Source organism: Schistocerca gregaria, chromosome 1, assembly GCF_023897955.1.
Source record: "Schistocerca gregaria isolate iqSchGreg1 chromosome 1, iqSchGreg1.2, whole genome shotgun sequence".
NCBI lineage: Eukaryota > Metazoa > Arthropoda > Insecta > Orthoptera > Acrididae > Schistocerca > Schistocerca gregaria.
This window is the reverse complement of record NC_064920.1, coordinates 767,243,304-767,258,797: the sequence shown is the minus strand read 5'-3', so window position 1 is coordinate 767,258,797 and position 15,494 is coordinate 767,243,304. Positions and strand designations below refer to the sequence as shown.

The 15,494-nt window shown below is 37.8% G+C and overlaps 1 protein-coding gene across 1 annotated transcript in view; it reads left to right on the top strand.

The window, feature by feature from the left end:
* LOC126268171 (uncharacterized) overlaps positions 1–13,196 on the top strand; it is a 115,702-nt gene extending 102,506 nt beyond the window's left edge. The window contains exons 2-4 of the mRNA XM_049973766.1: positions 6,666–6,821; positions 7,992–8,138; positions 12,119–13,196. Coding sequence (XP_049829723.1) covers positions 6,666–6,821; positions 7,992–8,138; positions 12,119–12,327 — 512 coding nt within the window. The 3' untranslated portion in view covers positions 12,328–13,196. The remainder of the gene's footprint in view (positions 1–6,665; positions 6,822–7,991; positions 8,139–12,118) is intronic.
* The last annotated feature ends 2,298 nt before the right edge of the window (positions 13,197–15,494 follow it).

The following is a 15,494-nucleotide window of genomic DNA, read 5'->3' as shown; positions in this document are numbered from 1 at the left end:
AGATGATTGATGACTAGGCGAAGACCCTTGCTTGCACAGGATATGCTCCACCTTGAATAACACATCATTGTTCTGTATGTGGCAGCCACACAATGATTTCTTCATCTGAGGAAAGAAATCATACAGTGCCATGCCAGGAGAATAAAAGGGTTGAGCCAAGTATGACATCCCAAAGAATCACCATGAGTAACTTGAGCATAAACCAGAAACAGTGGCTTATTTTTTGAATAGTACAGCAGAAGGTGTAGAATAAGGCAAAACTTAAAACAAATCTCGTTGGTTTCCAAACACGTGATTAGAAATGTTTTTAAAATGAAGATGCATATTTTGTAGTAGAATTACAAAATCACTTTCATGCATATGAAGCCATGCATAGGATATATTATTACCTGTACCTGTACATTTGCTTACCAACAGCATGCGAATCTACACTGTGCTATGATGTGGCTCTATTGGCAGGCAGTACCGTTCTTGAGAAGGGACTATATAAATGTACAGAAGAGTTATTGGTGACAGCTGACACACTGCAGTCAAACTCTTTAACATGTACCTGACAAGCTCCATACAATTTAGATCTGCAGGCCTTGGTACCTCTTCTGTTCCGTGATTATCTTCACTTGTGAAACATTCATTCGTTTCAGTAGGTGTGTATGAATGTGAGGTATCACTACCAGAAGTAGTCTGGACTAAATACATTCTGAAAACATTCCCATTTGGTTGCAATACTTTATCTCTGTACTATTGGGTATTAGCAGTGCCCCTCAGGCCACCAATGAAGATAAAAAGCTTTTTATGCTGATGCAGCTTGATGCCTCCCCAGACTAGCACCACACAAACATCACCAAACCTCAGTGTTCCTAGGATCTACTGTCATGCAGATATTCCTGCATTTCTTAGAATGTTTGACATGCCTAAGGGTGCTTGAGGATTCAGTTTTGCAAAAGAGGATGGATGGGAAATTTGTTGCATATCTCATCAGAAGACAACTCTGTGCACACAATGAAAGATAAAAAAAATGAATGAGATAAGTTAGGGAACAAAGTAGTTTCAGCAAAACACTTATGCAGCATATCCCAGAAAGTTGCTTGTGTGAATGGAACCAAATAAATTTAACTGAGGCTATTGAATGTATACAAAGAAAGGTAACAAGAGTGGTGATACAGTACTTTGACGCATGAGACAGTATCACAGAATTGTTGAAAAACCTGACTTGACACTTTCTTGAAAATAGACACCAACTATCCCACAAAATCCCGCTTACAAAATTCCAGTAATCTGTATTAAATGAGGAATCTGGGAATATACTACTGCCTCCTATGTATTGCTCTTGTGGGGACTGCAAAGACAAGATTAGAGTAATTATGTGTGCACAGAGGCATTTAAACAGTCATTTTTCACAGCTTCAGATGCACATGCAACAGGAACAAATCCTAGTACGTGGTGGAGTGGGAAGTACCTCAGTCATTCACTTCTGGTGTTTGCAGAGTTATGGGTGTAAATATAGATATATTGTCGGCAATAAACTTCAATCCCAACCTAGGAAACACACAAGATCATTGAATTTAAAGTGAATGTAAAGGGTGTGATGATCATTGTTCTGTGTAATTGTTACAGCAATAATTTTAGCTTTGAAAAACACTTTATTACTGAAAATTTTACATTATAAAAACATGAAAGGTAAAGGTAAATTACTCTGAGTTGAGTAACATGAGAGGAATTTACACCCGCTCTCCTTACCTACATCCTACTGAAGTTCTGTACTATTACCTTTGTTAGACATTAAGAATTAACCCTGGCGGATAGCCACAGGTCTCACAAAAGCACAGGTGAATGCCCCCACTGTCCTGTATCTGTGGCATGCTGCTTGTTTCCAGCAGCTGTATGCCTGTGTAACAGTGTATCATGACACAAATAACCTGGTGTAAAACAAAATGTGGTTCATCTGACCAGGTGACATGGGCTAATTTCAATGACCCTGGGAACATTTAGGAATCATTTGCTACTCAGCCCAGTCTCAGCAGTGTGTGCAGAACAGTGTGCTACAAAACACTTGCGCATGCACAATTCACTGCCTATGTGATTTACACAACATTTCACTTTGAGGCATGGATGTCCAACAGCTTGTCGCCTGTTCATGGTTTCACAGTCTTTCATCAACTGACCAGCTTTGTAATTTCCAAGAAATTCGTTACCAGATGCTGGGCCATAACACTCTACCCTTTATCAAAGTAACTTATAACAGTGGAGTCGGCCATTTTCAACCCATGTTGTTGCCGGAATGATTACCTATTGGTTCCTGCTCCACTTAAATACTTTCCTTGCTGTGTCACATGCCTGCAATGCCACCAGCTGGCATTTGGTCTCGTGATGGGCAGTGGTAACAGTTTGGTTTATTAGTGTATGCAGAGACAACTCAGGTTAGTCAATGACGTATACCAATTGGGAATAGATTGAAAATTATTGTGTGTAACAACATTTACATAAAATTACAGTAGAGCGTCGATTATCTGAATGACCGCTTAACCGAACTGTGTACTCACTCGCACCTGTTACTCTCCCACCCTGCCGTCCATCATCCCCCTCACTCACAAACCAAGTTTCCCACAGTAGTCGCTGCACTGGGCCACCGCTGGCAGAACATTACTAGTAATGGGGCCTTCACAAGGCGCTGCTGACCAGCCAAGCTGCCAGTTGCTGTGTTTTAACAATCAGCACACTTCTGTCGGCTTGGCACTGGCAGTAGAAGCAGCAGCAGTATCAAAGCTGTTCACAGCAACAGCTGCGACAGCGTTAGAGTTGAGGCGTGCCACTCCATGCAGTTTGAAGGATTGCGCGCTCCCAAGAAGAGCTTCTCACGGTGCAAACAGTCACCTTTTGTTCTCTGTCACAACCACTTGTGTGCTGTTGCGTGAAGAAGAGAACTTGACGATACAAAAAGCTTAAACGTAAACGTGTTTCCTTTCTACGAGGGGCAAGTACGAGATTATTACTATATATTCCTACTGAAGTTGCCTTTGTATGTTACTTTGTAATACTAAAAGAGATGCCTGTTTTTATGAATAAATTTACTGTACAGTACAGTTCGATTATCCAAACAAACCAGTTTTCCGAACACCCATGTCCCCCAATTACTTTGGATTATCGACACTCTACTGTACAAAGTAACTACAGTAAAATATGTTTATCATAAAACAGATTTATCATATAACATACTGTATAATATAAAACAGGTATATCACATTATATACTTGTGGGTCCCACACTCCCCTGTGCCTGACAGTGGAGCCCCATGGCTTTGAAATTGATTGCAATTAAAGTGTAAAGCAATAAATAAAGCTCTAAGAGTATAGAAATATGGGGAATTGCTGCTGTGAAAAGATTAGCAACTGATGTCCCCCACTACTTCTGTCAAGCTACAAGATTTTTTTTCCAACACCCTGGAACAAAAGCACATTGCCCAGAGATTGCTTGCCACAGCCAAGAGATTTGTTACTGAAAAGAAACTAATTTTGAAAGCCGTGCAGAGATACTGGGAGAACTGAAGCTGTGAGGATGTGTTGTCAGTTGTATCCAGTTAGGTTAGTTGGTTGCCTGTGATAAACAAGGGTCCAAGCTAGAGCACCATTTCAGCACATACTTTGTCTGAATTTTGTTTTGTTCTTTAATCACATATGTTGTGCCTAAAGCAGTGATGGTAGACATAGTTGATTAATGGAGTAATATTCAGTTGGAAAACATGGGAATAATTATTTTTATGGGGAACATGAAAAAAAATCCTAGTGATATACACACATACTGTTCATGTAGTAATAAGATCAATCAGCCACCTCTTCAGTGATAAATAAAGGCTTCAGAGAAACAATGGGCTCCTTTCAAGGCTGTTTATCAAAGCCACCTGCACAGGCTCTATTACTCATGCTGCTATTAATATATTAAAGTTGTTTAATGTCCCACAGAATGTTATGAAAGTTGTATTGCCCTGGCATTTGGTTACAAATAAAGTAAAATATGAATGAGGTGATGGGAGGATGACACTTTGCTATTTATCCCCGAAAGATGATATATGGATGAAGTACATTTAAATCTTTGATAGTTTTAAGATGTATCCTTTAAATAGGATGGTTGGATCAAAAGTATAATAGTTTTTTTTAACACCTGTTGCATTAAAAAAGTAATCATGTGCTTCTGTTTACACGTGAGCCCAGTAAAACTGAAATAAAAAATATCTAAGAGAGCCACAAAACATATTGATAGCATCCATGACACTGATGTTTCTTGGCAAATTCTTTCTTTCTAGAGATTGGAGGTGTAAAAAGTGTATGAGTAGATGTGTGAGGCAGATCTAGAAAGAGATCAAAGTCACAGATACAAAATATTTGCAGGAATCAGCATGTATTACAGAACTAACAGTTATCCCAACAAAATTAATACCATTCAAGTTTTTTTCTGCTTTTTTAAATAAATTATATTGGTTGCTTTATGTAGAAATACAACAGTTTCCAACCAGTCCCGATATTATCTATCATACTTTCAACTTTCTTCCTTCCTTCCACACAAAAATTTATGGAAACTTAGGGATTAAATTAATGCCGCACAGACATGACTTGATGTTTCTGTGTAGTGTTACAATGCTTTCTTTCAAATTTTCTTAAATGTTTTCTTAAATGTTATCCTTTACCAGAGGAGAATCGTTACCATCATGCAGTGAATTGCCCTCATTAGTTTGCACTACATCATTTCCTGTAACTTATGCATCTCCCTTGATAAAGTGAGTTTTTTACTTAATGTGAACTCATTTTTTTACTCATTTATATTTTTCCTCTTGTGCCAAAGAATTAATCTTGTTAGCTTAGGATAAAGCATTAATTGTTTGTTAATAATTGTTCGTTTGTTTACAATAACAAACTATTCTGTATGTATATCCTGTTTTTTTTTTTTTTTTTTTTTTTTTTTTTTTTTTTTTTTTTTCATTTTCATTGATGTGTTTCATTTATATAAAGATTGCACCAATGCTGCAATCATCTTTTTTGTAAGACAGGAATCAACAGGAAATATAGACACGACATCACTGAAAATGTATTTATACTGATGAGCCAAAATGTTATGACCACCTACTTAATAGCTGGTTTGTATGTCTTTGGAACAAAATACATCATTGTAAGTTTTTAGAGGCATGTGCCATTAGATGTTTATGCACAGGTCATGTAATTCATGCAAATAATGGGCCGCTGATTTGCATACACGGTGTTAGCGCCCAATAGCGACCCCGATGGGTTCCATAGCACTTACATCAGGCGAATTTGGTTGCCAAGACATCAAAGTGAGTTCACTATAAAGCTCCTCAAACCACTGTAACATGGTTCTGTCTCTGAGACATGGGCAGTTACACTGCTGAAAGATAACATCACCATCAGAGAAGACATCAAGCATGAAGGGGTGCAGATGGTTCACTGCTATCAGCAAGTCTTTGATTGCTACCACAGATCTCATGGAAGCACATGAGAATATCTCTCATAGCATAATACTGCTTCCACCAGCCTGCGTCCCTGGCACGTTGCGCATTTCAAGCCGCCAGGGCATTTCTAGAGACAACCATCGACCTAGTTTACAAAAGTGTGATTCACCCAAGGTGCCTACACATTTCCATTGATTGACAGTCCTGATGGTCCCGTGCCCACTGCAATCATCATTAGTAATGTTGTTGGGTCAACATGTGAGCATGTAGGTGTCATCTGCTGCGGAGCTCTATGTTCAAAATGTACGATGAACGTGTGCTCCAAAACACTTGTGATTACACCGGCATTGTGTTCTTTCAGCAGATGTGCCACAGATCGCCATCTATCCTACTCTGTAGATTGGACAAGTCTCCAAATTCCATGTTCCATGAAGAGTTCTGGACATCCAACCATTAGTGCCTGGTGGTAGTTTCACTGTCCTTCTACCTCTTTCCATAGATGCTTATGATAATAGCATGTGAACATTCGACCAGCTTCACCATTTTTGAGGTACTTATTCACAGGCTCTGTATATGAATAAACTGCCCTTTGTCAAAGTCACTTACCTCAATAGATTTCCCCATTTGTAGCACATACCCTCACTACGATGATCCCTCCCGATTGGCATCTGTTTCGTTTACATACTTTTGTTACCATTTCACCTGTTTCAGTGCCACCAGGTGGCATCCAGCATCATGGTGGGCAATGGTCGTAATGTTTTAGCATATCATTGTATGTTTGTTAGCCTTGTATGAACTGTCTGCTCACTGTCGTACATTCAGCAATTTCTGATGAATATATCTTGCTGAAACTTCTCATTTTAAAAGAAATTCACGAATGTGCATCTGTTTCTGGATCATGTCAGTATGTGATCTACAACTTAGACACACATCGAGCATATTCAGTTACAGTTTATGTTTGGTGGTTTATATTATTTGTAGTGCACTAATGGTACTTGCTGTTAGTAGATTCTTAGTAATATATTGCTTCAGTTTGTAAGAGCTGTTCAGAGTTCAATCTGAAGTACATTTTTTTCTGATTTAGAATAGAAAGTATTGATTAATGTGATACATTCCATAACATAAAATAAACCAGAAGAAATGATATGAAATAAGTTTCACTTCAAATTGTTTAAGTGCGGGTAACTGACTTTGAAGTGTTTTGTTACAGCATCTGCAATCTGGTGCTACCAGTGCCGTAGCACTGACCATAAAGACCCTTTTCAGTGTGGAGAGTACATGACGTCAGACATCAGCATTGAGCCCCTGGATTGTAAAGCTGTGTACAATGCTCAGTACTGTGTCAAACAAACTGGTCGCTTTGAAGGTGCTAAGAAAATTTTTAGTTACATACTAACAATCGACTAACACAAAAAATCGGATGGGTTACTAACTGCTTAATGTAACAGTTTTACTGTAGACTATCAATTTTAAATAATCAACCATAAATGTTAATAAGGTATAATTTTGCATTTATAGTGCTGGCATTACTGTTTGAATGAGGTGTAAAAGCTGAATCAATAAAAACACATGTAAGGGAAGTGGAGGCATTTCAGAATGAAACACGGTACTGGTATTCAACAGTGCATACAGTGAAAGGCATGAATGATCACGCAAGGTCACCCACAAAAATCAGGTCTGAAAGTGACATCCAGAGTGAGTGATTAAACACAGCTAAGCAAAAGAAGGAAATACTGAAGAGAGAGAGAGAGAGAGAGAGAGAGAGAGAGAGAGAGAGAGATATCCAAGATATTTTATTTAATACTGTATTAAAACAATGTTAGTAATCATTAGTGATGAATAAAGGTGCACCATGCATTTCAGCCGAGATGTATGTTAAGAATAAATGTATCACATGTGAAAGGGGTCACAAACCAAAATTACTGATGGATACACTGCATTTTGAGTGGACCAAATAAACAGATTTCGATTTGCAGAAAATGCTCTAGCAGCAGAAAATGCTCTAGCAGCTAAGCTATTGAAGTACACCTCACTGCCTGACACAAGATTTCAATTTGCGAGCGTCTGTTCCCACTTTTACACATTTCTGAGAAGTTCTTCTGCATTACTTATTGCAGAAGCAATGCAAAAATGTCATTCTGGAAACAAAATTTTAGCTGTGACTACATTGTTGTCTATTGTAAGCTTCCTCAGAGGTTGCAGTCCACAAACGTTTGTGGTAGAATATCTTCTGAATTGTAGAACTTCAGGTGAGGCTATGAGGCACTGTTAGGGTGATAACTGCTAAATCCACTCCGGCACACAGTATGTTTGTAAGTGAATGTTATTACAGGATACAGTCTGCTACACTCTCTGATGTTTATTCTGGTCCCAAATCCTTGTCAGCAGGATGTTTCATTTCTCTCAGTATACGCAAAATAGTCATGTCAATTTTGAAGAAGTTTGTTGGTATTGTCTAATAATACACTTTATTGTTGTTAAGTTGACATGAATACACAAATATGATTGTATTGTTCACATGCTGCCATGGACACAGTACAGGCAATAAGTTGTTATCAGTGTTCATCAACTGAAAACATAGAATGTGCAGATAATGTAATTCATGAAAGTTCCCTTAGCCCTCACAGTTGTGATGGGATATTTGAAGCCATGTGCTGCATTAAAACAACTGGTTTCTTTGAAGGTAAGTTACATGAGCAGAGTAATGAGTGATTATGTTGATTTGTATTCAGAATATCTTTTGAATGCTCATTGTTACAGTTATTTTAGACTATTTCTAATTATTGTTGTTGTTGTTGTTGTTATGGAATATGACTTTGCTTTATTATGAAGAGTGAGTACTGATTTTTCTTCACTGGCTGTACTTTTTTGACATCCCTTGTAGTTCAGTTATTTTGCTCCTCTACATTTTAAAACAGTTTTATAATACCTCTCCAGAAGGTGCATGATCTTATAATATTGTGTAGCTCCTTCTCACTTTTATAGACATTAAGCTAGTAGTTGCATGTGCATTATTCTTTAAGCACATTGTCTACTGTAATCCATATTAAATATAGTTTCCATCTGTGAACAACTGCTGTTTGTAGTTGTCTGTTTCTTGTGATGGAATTAAAAAAGAAATATTCTGAAAATACTGAGAAAAGAATGGATTACTCTCCACGTGACAGGCATGCCCTACTAAGGTCCATCTGCATCAACACTCGTGCTCCCTTGGAGTAATACTGGCTTCTTAGTTCTTATCAGGACAGCCTGCTCAGTTCATATTAATTTTACGTACTTAAAGGTTTTCATAAAGCTTTTTGGTAACTTACTGTTCTGATTTTATATGTTAGAGGTGTTTTCCTTCAGTTCCCATATTTACAAATTATAAACAAACTGACTCCTAATGCCAACTTTTTACTACTCATTTCTTTGGCCATGTCAGCCATAGTCAGAATGTACTTGATTAAATGGTTTGTTAGGATTGCTGTCTGTGATGCAGCTAACGTTCCATATTTCATATTATTGTGACTATCAGAATTGCAGCTAGTGATCAAAAATAACATCTACAAAATGTTGCCATTGGGTAAGCTGTAAAGTCACATGTGTGATATAATATACATAATTATCAGTTTTAGTGTAGTCAGTGGCTTTTACACTAAGGTGAGGAAAAGCAATTTAATGATGAAAAATTTTATGTTGTGCTATTGTGCACTTTTAATTTTAGTGTATTACGCCATATGATAAGTGTGATAGACCATGTAATAACTATGCTGTAAGAACAAATTTCATGTGAATAAAGTCTTTTTCTTGCAGTACGAACTACACACACACACACACACACATACACACACACTCTTTAGGAGTTTTCACTCATGCAATATTTCATTAACTCAGTCTCAAAATAAATTCAGTTCCCTACTCTGATTTCAACAAAAGACTTTTTGGAGATTTTCCATATGACTATTGCCACTGACCTTCCAAAATTGAATTTGGTTGTGTCCTAAACCTCAGACTGATATGGGAGTGGATGCAAAGTACAATGATTCTGCAAAACCTTTACCTGCTAATTTGGAGAGGACTATATAACAGACAGTTAACATGACATCCATGAACAAAACTTGATTTAGTATTGTGTGCTTTAATAGCTTTGAATTAAAATGTAGTACACTGAAATGATGTGATTCCATGAATTTCAGGATTTTTTGCACCCCCTTCCTGAACTGGCACACATCGTAGAGAATGTGTCAGCCACAAAATTCATTTACACCTGAGTGTATGTCTCAGACCCCAATCCTTTAATTGTAATTATGCTATTTTCTTCCACATCCATTACCCCACAATGTTTGCCCCCCACCATCGCTCAGAGGAACTTTCAAAAGTAAATGGCTTAAAGTAATGTTGTATTTCAAAACTGAACTTCAACAGAGTGCAAGCCACCAAATGTGGTACTATTTCTTTTGTTATTAATATACCATATTCTGGCTGTTAGTGAATACCTCAGCTTACGAGCATGTACAACTATAGTAAAACTTGTATGTGGGTGCATCCAGATTTATCATCTGCTGGTTTAATTCACATGCTGCAAGTGTGCTGTTTAAAATGCATGCTTCCGTCAGCTCTTGTCAGCAGTTATAATGCTGTATGATGTTTGTGATTTACAAATTAGGCATAAGTGTTATAAGTCTTAAGTCTCAAAATAAAGAGAGTTGCAGTGAAGGTGGATTGCGCAACTACATAAATTATGAGAAAAAAAAATATTAGGTTTGCATCAATAAATATATATTATGGGTGAACACCTATCTCGTTTTATAGAAAATGTTCTCTGAATACTCTCATAAGCTTAAGGAAGTAAAGTACTTGGAACCAACAGAAATGTAATATAATTAAGAACTGCAGTGAAGTTAACTGAGGCTTGTGTGTCTCCATTCTTAAATTACAAAATGTGATGTCACCTGAAATGAGTTGTAGACTGAAACATCCACTGCTATTCTTTCTTTGTTGTGGAGAGACAACACTTCACTGATGTTGATTCTCATATTTGCAGGTTGTGAGGCAGTGAAGTTAATATACTGTTGTAAATAATGATCAATATTATCTATAGCTCATAAGTGACATATTTGACATACACTACTGGCAGCTTCACTAAGCCAGCAATTTATTCTTAATACTCCCTTTGCAGAAAAGTTACAGGTCTGGTTTTTTCTTATTTCTGAGTTTGTAATACTAAAAAGGAACAAATGTTGTTTTTATGTTATTTGGTGTGTGTGTGTGTGTGTGTGTGTGTGTGTGTGTGTGTGTGTGTGTGTGTGTGTGTGTGTGGGCGCGCGTGCACACCCTTGAAGTGACCTTGGCCATGTATCCACACAAACTCACTAGGTGGTATGGCTGTGCATAATAATGCACTGTTTGAGTACTCAGTGCATTAGCAGTGGTGTCACAATGGATGTTGACAGTGAGCAAAGAGCGAACATTAAGTTCTGCGTTAAGCTCTGGGAAACCCCTAGTGAAACATGGACAGTGATTAAGCTAACATAAGCAAGGGAGGCACTTTCAAGAAGTCATGTTTTCAAGTGGCACTACAGATTTCATGAACCAGTGCAAGATGATCCCAGAGTTGATTATCCATCTACAGCACATACCGATGCATATGTGGAGCATCTAAGACAGTTATTGCAAGAGGACTGTCATGTAACTGTGCGTGCAGTATTAGAACAACTTAATTTGAATTGGGACGTGCGTCATAAGATTTTACATGAAGATTTAAGCAAATGGAAACTTAATGTGAAACTCATCCCTCACAAACTAACAGACGAACAGAAAGAAGGAAGACAAAGAATTTCTGCTGAACTAATAGATATAGCTAGATGTGATCCCACGTTTCTGTCAGAGATTATTTCTGGGGATGAAAGTTGGTGCTACCAGTATGACCCTCACAGGAAGTGTCAAAGTGCTTAATAGTGGAGTCCTGGATAACCAGTCTCAAAAAAAAAAAAAAGTCAAATGACAATTTAGAGGAAAAGGTTGATCACATTCTTTGATAGTAAAGGATAAGTTCACCATGAGTGCATTCCTTCAGGTCAAACATTGAACCAAACTCTTTACATTGAAGTCTTGAAATGTTTGTGACAAAATTTGCCATTTCTGCCCTGATGGGTAGCGTTCTTAGGACTGGTTGTTACTGCATGACACTGCAAGACCCTTACTGCTTTATCTGTTACCAAGTATCTGGCAAGACCTTTTGTTATTGCCATCCCACAACCTCTCACCTCCCGATTTTTGTTTGTTTCTGCGAGTGAAAAGGCAACTAATAGGAAAGCGTCTTCAAGATATTGCAGAGATCCAATGGGCTGTGACAAATGAGCTTACAAGCATCACATTGAAAACTTCCCTGCTTGCTTCCAAGATTTCCAGAAAGGTGGCCAACTGTATATAGATAGCCAGGGGGATCATTTGATAGTAGCTAGGATCATTAATTGGTAAGTGCAATATTCTACAAAAAAAAAAAACACTGTCCTGGAACTTTCCTGACCAGTGGAATATGTTGTTACTTATTTCTCAACCTCTCTTATATCAGACAGAATCTAATCTGCTCTCATCTATGGAAAATTTATAATGATAATGTGTGGGTTTGTGTATAAAACTGCATTTTAAATACTAAAGTGGTATATCCTTTGTTTTCAGGTGGCCTAGGCACAAAGAGATTCTGTTCATCTCATGATTTGGGTAATTATTGCAATTATATCCAGCAGCCAGGTGATGAACTGGAATACCGCTCATGTGTTTACACATGTTCAACAGATGGTTGCAATGCTGCCAATGTCCAGCAACCCACAGTGCATATGTTTCTCTGCAGCCTTTTGTTTGCAGGATTTTATTTCAGCTTCTACTGAAATTTTGTTGTAGAATAATCTGTGGTTAATGTGACTTGGCACACAAGTGCTCAAACTGAGTGCAATACACCACATTCATCAATATTTCATAAATATAAACTTCTCAGGGTATTATGCTTCTGCAACTTGTGGACTGGCGATGTGAAGTGAAGTTCATTCCACCATGAATGAAATGGTTGACTTCATGTTTAACTTCCTGATTTGTGACCCGTATGAAGATGCAGTTCTGAAACTGTGGCCACTTTAATACATTTTAAGTACACCAATAAGAATTTTGTACTTAATGACATATTTACTTATTTTGTTAGATCTGTTGTTTCCTTTTGTTACTAATTTCAAGATAATATTATTAAAATAGCTTTTACAGAAAAAATGGAATGAAATTTCTCCTTTGGATGTTGATAATTTTTCTTGGTGTAACAGTTATTGTAGTCTGTGATACAATGTGGATACTCTGTAATTCTGTAACCAAAATCTTCAAAAAACATTCAGCAATAAAATACATCCTATAAAATTTGCACACCATGAGTTTTTGAATAACACACACGTATGTTAATTTTTATCTTTTTTCCAGTTTTCTGCTACGTTATGAATATTTTTAAATGACTTAAAGATGTGCTAAATTACATGACTGTATGTGTTATTTCGCACTGTACTTAAAATTATCTTAAGCTTCACTGAAATCATTGCATTTTCCTTCCCCTTTTCGGATTGAGATGGCACATTATTGATGTTATCTCACAGCTTTTCATGTTAATACAATTACTGTAATTTTTTTATGAAAGCAAGTCAAGATCATTGATGTTTGTATAGAATTATGTTCATTGTATACCAAAGAACCAAATTAAATCACAGTATGTAATATCCAACTGCGTGTTTTAAAGTGCATAATAAGTATTATTGGTAATGAATTGTTTTAAAAATGTAATCAATTTACAGTTTCTCAAAGAAAACACTGATTTGTCAACATCTAAGATAAGGTATCAGTCAAATTAAGATAACGGATGTGATGCTCCCAAAAGGAAGTATAGGTCTGAGGATATTGGGTGCTGTTGATAAGGAAGCAAATCAGTTTTGTTGGAATCTGCATTAACTGTAGCTGGAGAGTGCTCTGAAATTCTTGTAGAACTGAGGAGGATGTTGTTAGAAGATCATAAAGAGATGATTTTGTGGTAGAGAGGATTCTCAACATGCTTAAACATACTGATATATTAATATTACCAAGAAGAGGTTTGGTGTGGAGGAACCAACAACTTACAAAGAGTAAAATAATATAAAGTAAGTCGGGATGTGGAAGAAACAAACAATGTGAAAGCCACTCAAAATGAAAAAGGAATTAGGGGAGAAGAAATTAAAAGATGAGTGTTGGAATACCATGCTAATATAGTAGATGGTGTAAATAGGAAGTAGCTGGCAGATAAACTGACAGTAAGTAAAATAGTACTTATACAAGAGTTTATTTTTATCAGAAGCATTTCTGAATTGGAATAACATAACATTATTTTTTCAAACTGATGGTTTAAATGCTAAGTGAACTTTTTATTTTATTTTCTTCTGGTTCATATCTGTAACCCTGATACATGTTACTGTATATCACCACAGTATCATAGCATGCTGCTAGAGGAGCCAAAACAAAATGGAGCAATCCATTGATAAAGTGGCATATCACGCAGTTGTTCTTTTTTGGCAGCAGAAGAAAAAGTTGCAGCTGTTGGATCTAAATTTACATTTGCATCTATAATCCGAAAACCACTGTGAAGCGCATGGCAGGACTTACACCCCATTGTGCCCGTTATTTGGGTTTCTTTCCATTCCATTCATATGTGGATTGCTGGAAGAATGATTGTTTGAATGTCTCTGTGCATGGTGTAATTATTCTAATCTTGTCCCCATGATCCTTATGAGAGTGATACATTCCTAGAGTCATTATTTAAAGCTAGCTCTTGAAACTTTGTCAGTAGGCTTTTTTGGATAGTTTATGAATGTCTTCAAGAATCTGTAAGTTCAGTTTCTTCAGTGATCTGACACAGCTTCAACAAACCTGCTGCTGTGGAAAATGTATTAATCTGGCACCATTTTGTTTCATTTTCTCTAGTGGTGTGCTACAGTACGGTGACAAGGGAGATTTCAACATGCATCCAGTCTGCAGACATGTATCTGCAAACAAACAAGCTAACTTGAACTAAGTAATGTTTTTTGAGGTGACAGTTGCAACTTTGAAAATCCCAAATAGTCATTTATGAAGTGGCTGTCATAGCAACATGGCGCACATGGAGGCTTTCCGGCAGTCGTTCTTCCATGAACCATATGCGACTGGAACAGGAAAGGGAGATAATGACAGTGGCACGTAAAGTGCCCTCCACCACACACCGTTGGATGGCTTGTGGAGTATAAATGTAGATGTAGAATCGCAGAAAGAGTTCAAGCCCTGCTCCCAACTCCTTCTCATGGCTAATAACCCTGTAATAGACGTAGATGCAAGACCTGTCCCACACATCCTACCAGCACCACCTACTCCTTTCTGGTCACAAACATCACCTGTCTCATCAAAGGCATAGGTACATGTGAAACCAGTCATGTGACCTACAAGCTAAGCTGCAATCATTGTGCTGCATTCTATGTAGGTATGTAGGTATGACGGCCAACAAGCTGTCTGTCTGCATGAAGGGCCACTGAAAAATTGTGGCCAAGAAACAAGTGGACCACCCTGTTGCTGGGCACACTGCCAAAAATTACATCCTTCATTTCAGTGACTGCTTCTCGGCCTGTGCCATATGGATTCTTCCCATCAACACCAGCTTTTCTGAATTGCTGAGGTGGGAACTTTCCATGCAATATATCCTACGTTCCTGTAACCCTCCTGGCCTCAACCTTTGTTAATCATTGTCCTCACCCATTCGGCTCCTTCCCTGTTCTCATCCCAGCACTACACAGCCCTCATTCCTGCAGTGCACCCAGTGTTTTTACTTCTCTTCTTTTGCACTACCGCCTACCCACCTCTCGCCTGCCCTCCACCTAACCTGCAGCACTTCACTGTCTGTCTGTCACTTCTAATAGTGGTGAACCTGGGGGTGTGGATCTGCCAGGCATCTGAAGTTGCATCGACCTGGCTTCTGGGGCAGTGGTGGTTGACTTGAGGTCAAAGTCACTAATATTGAACACATTGG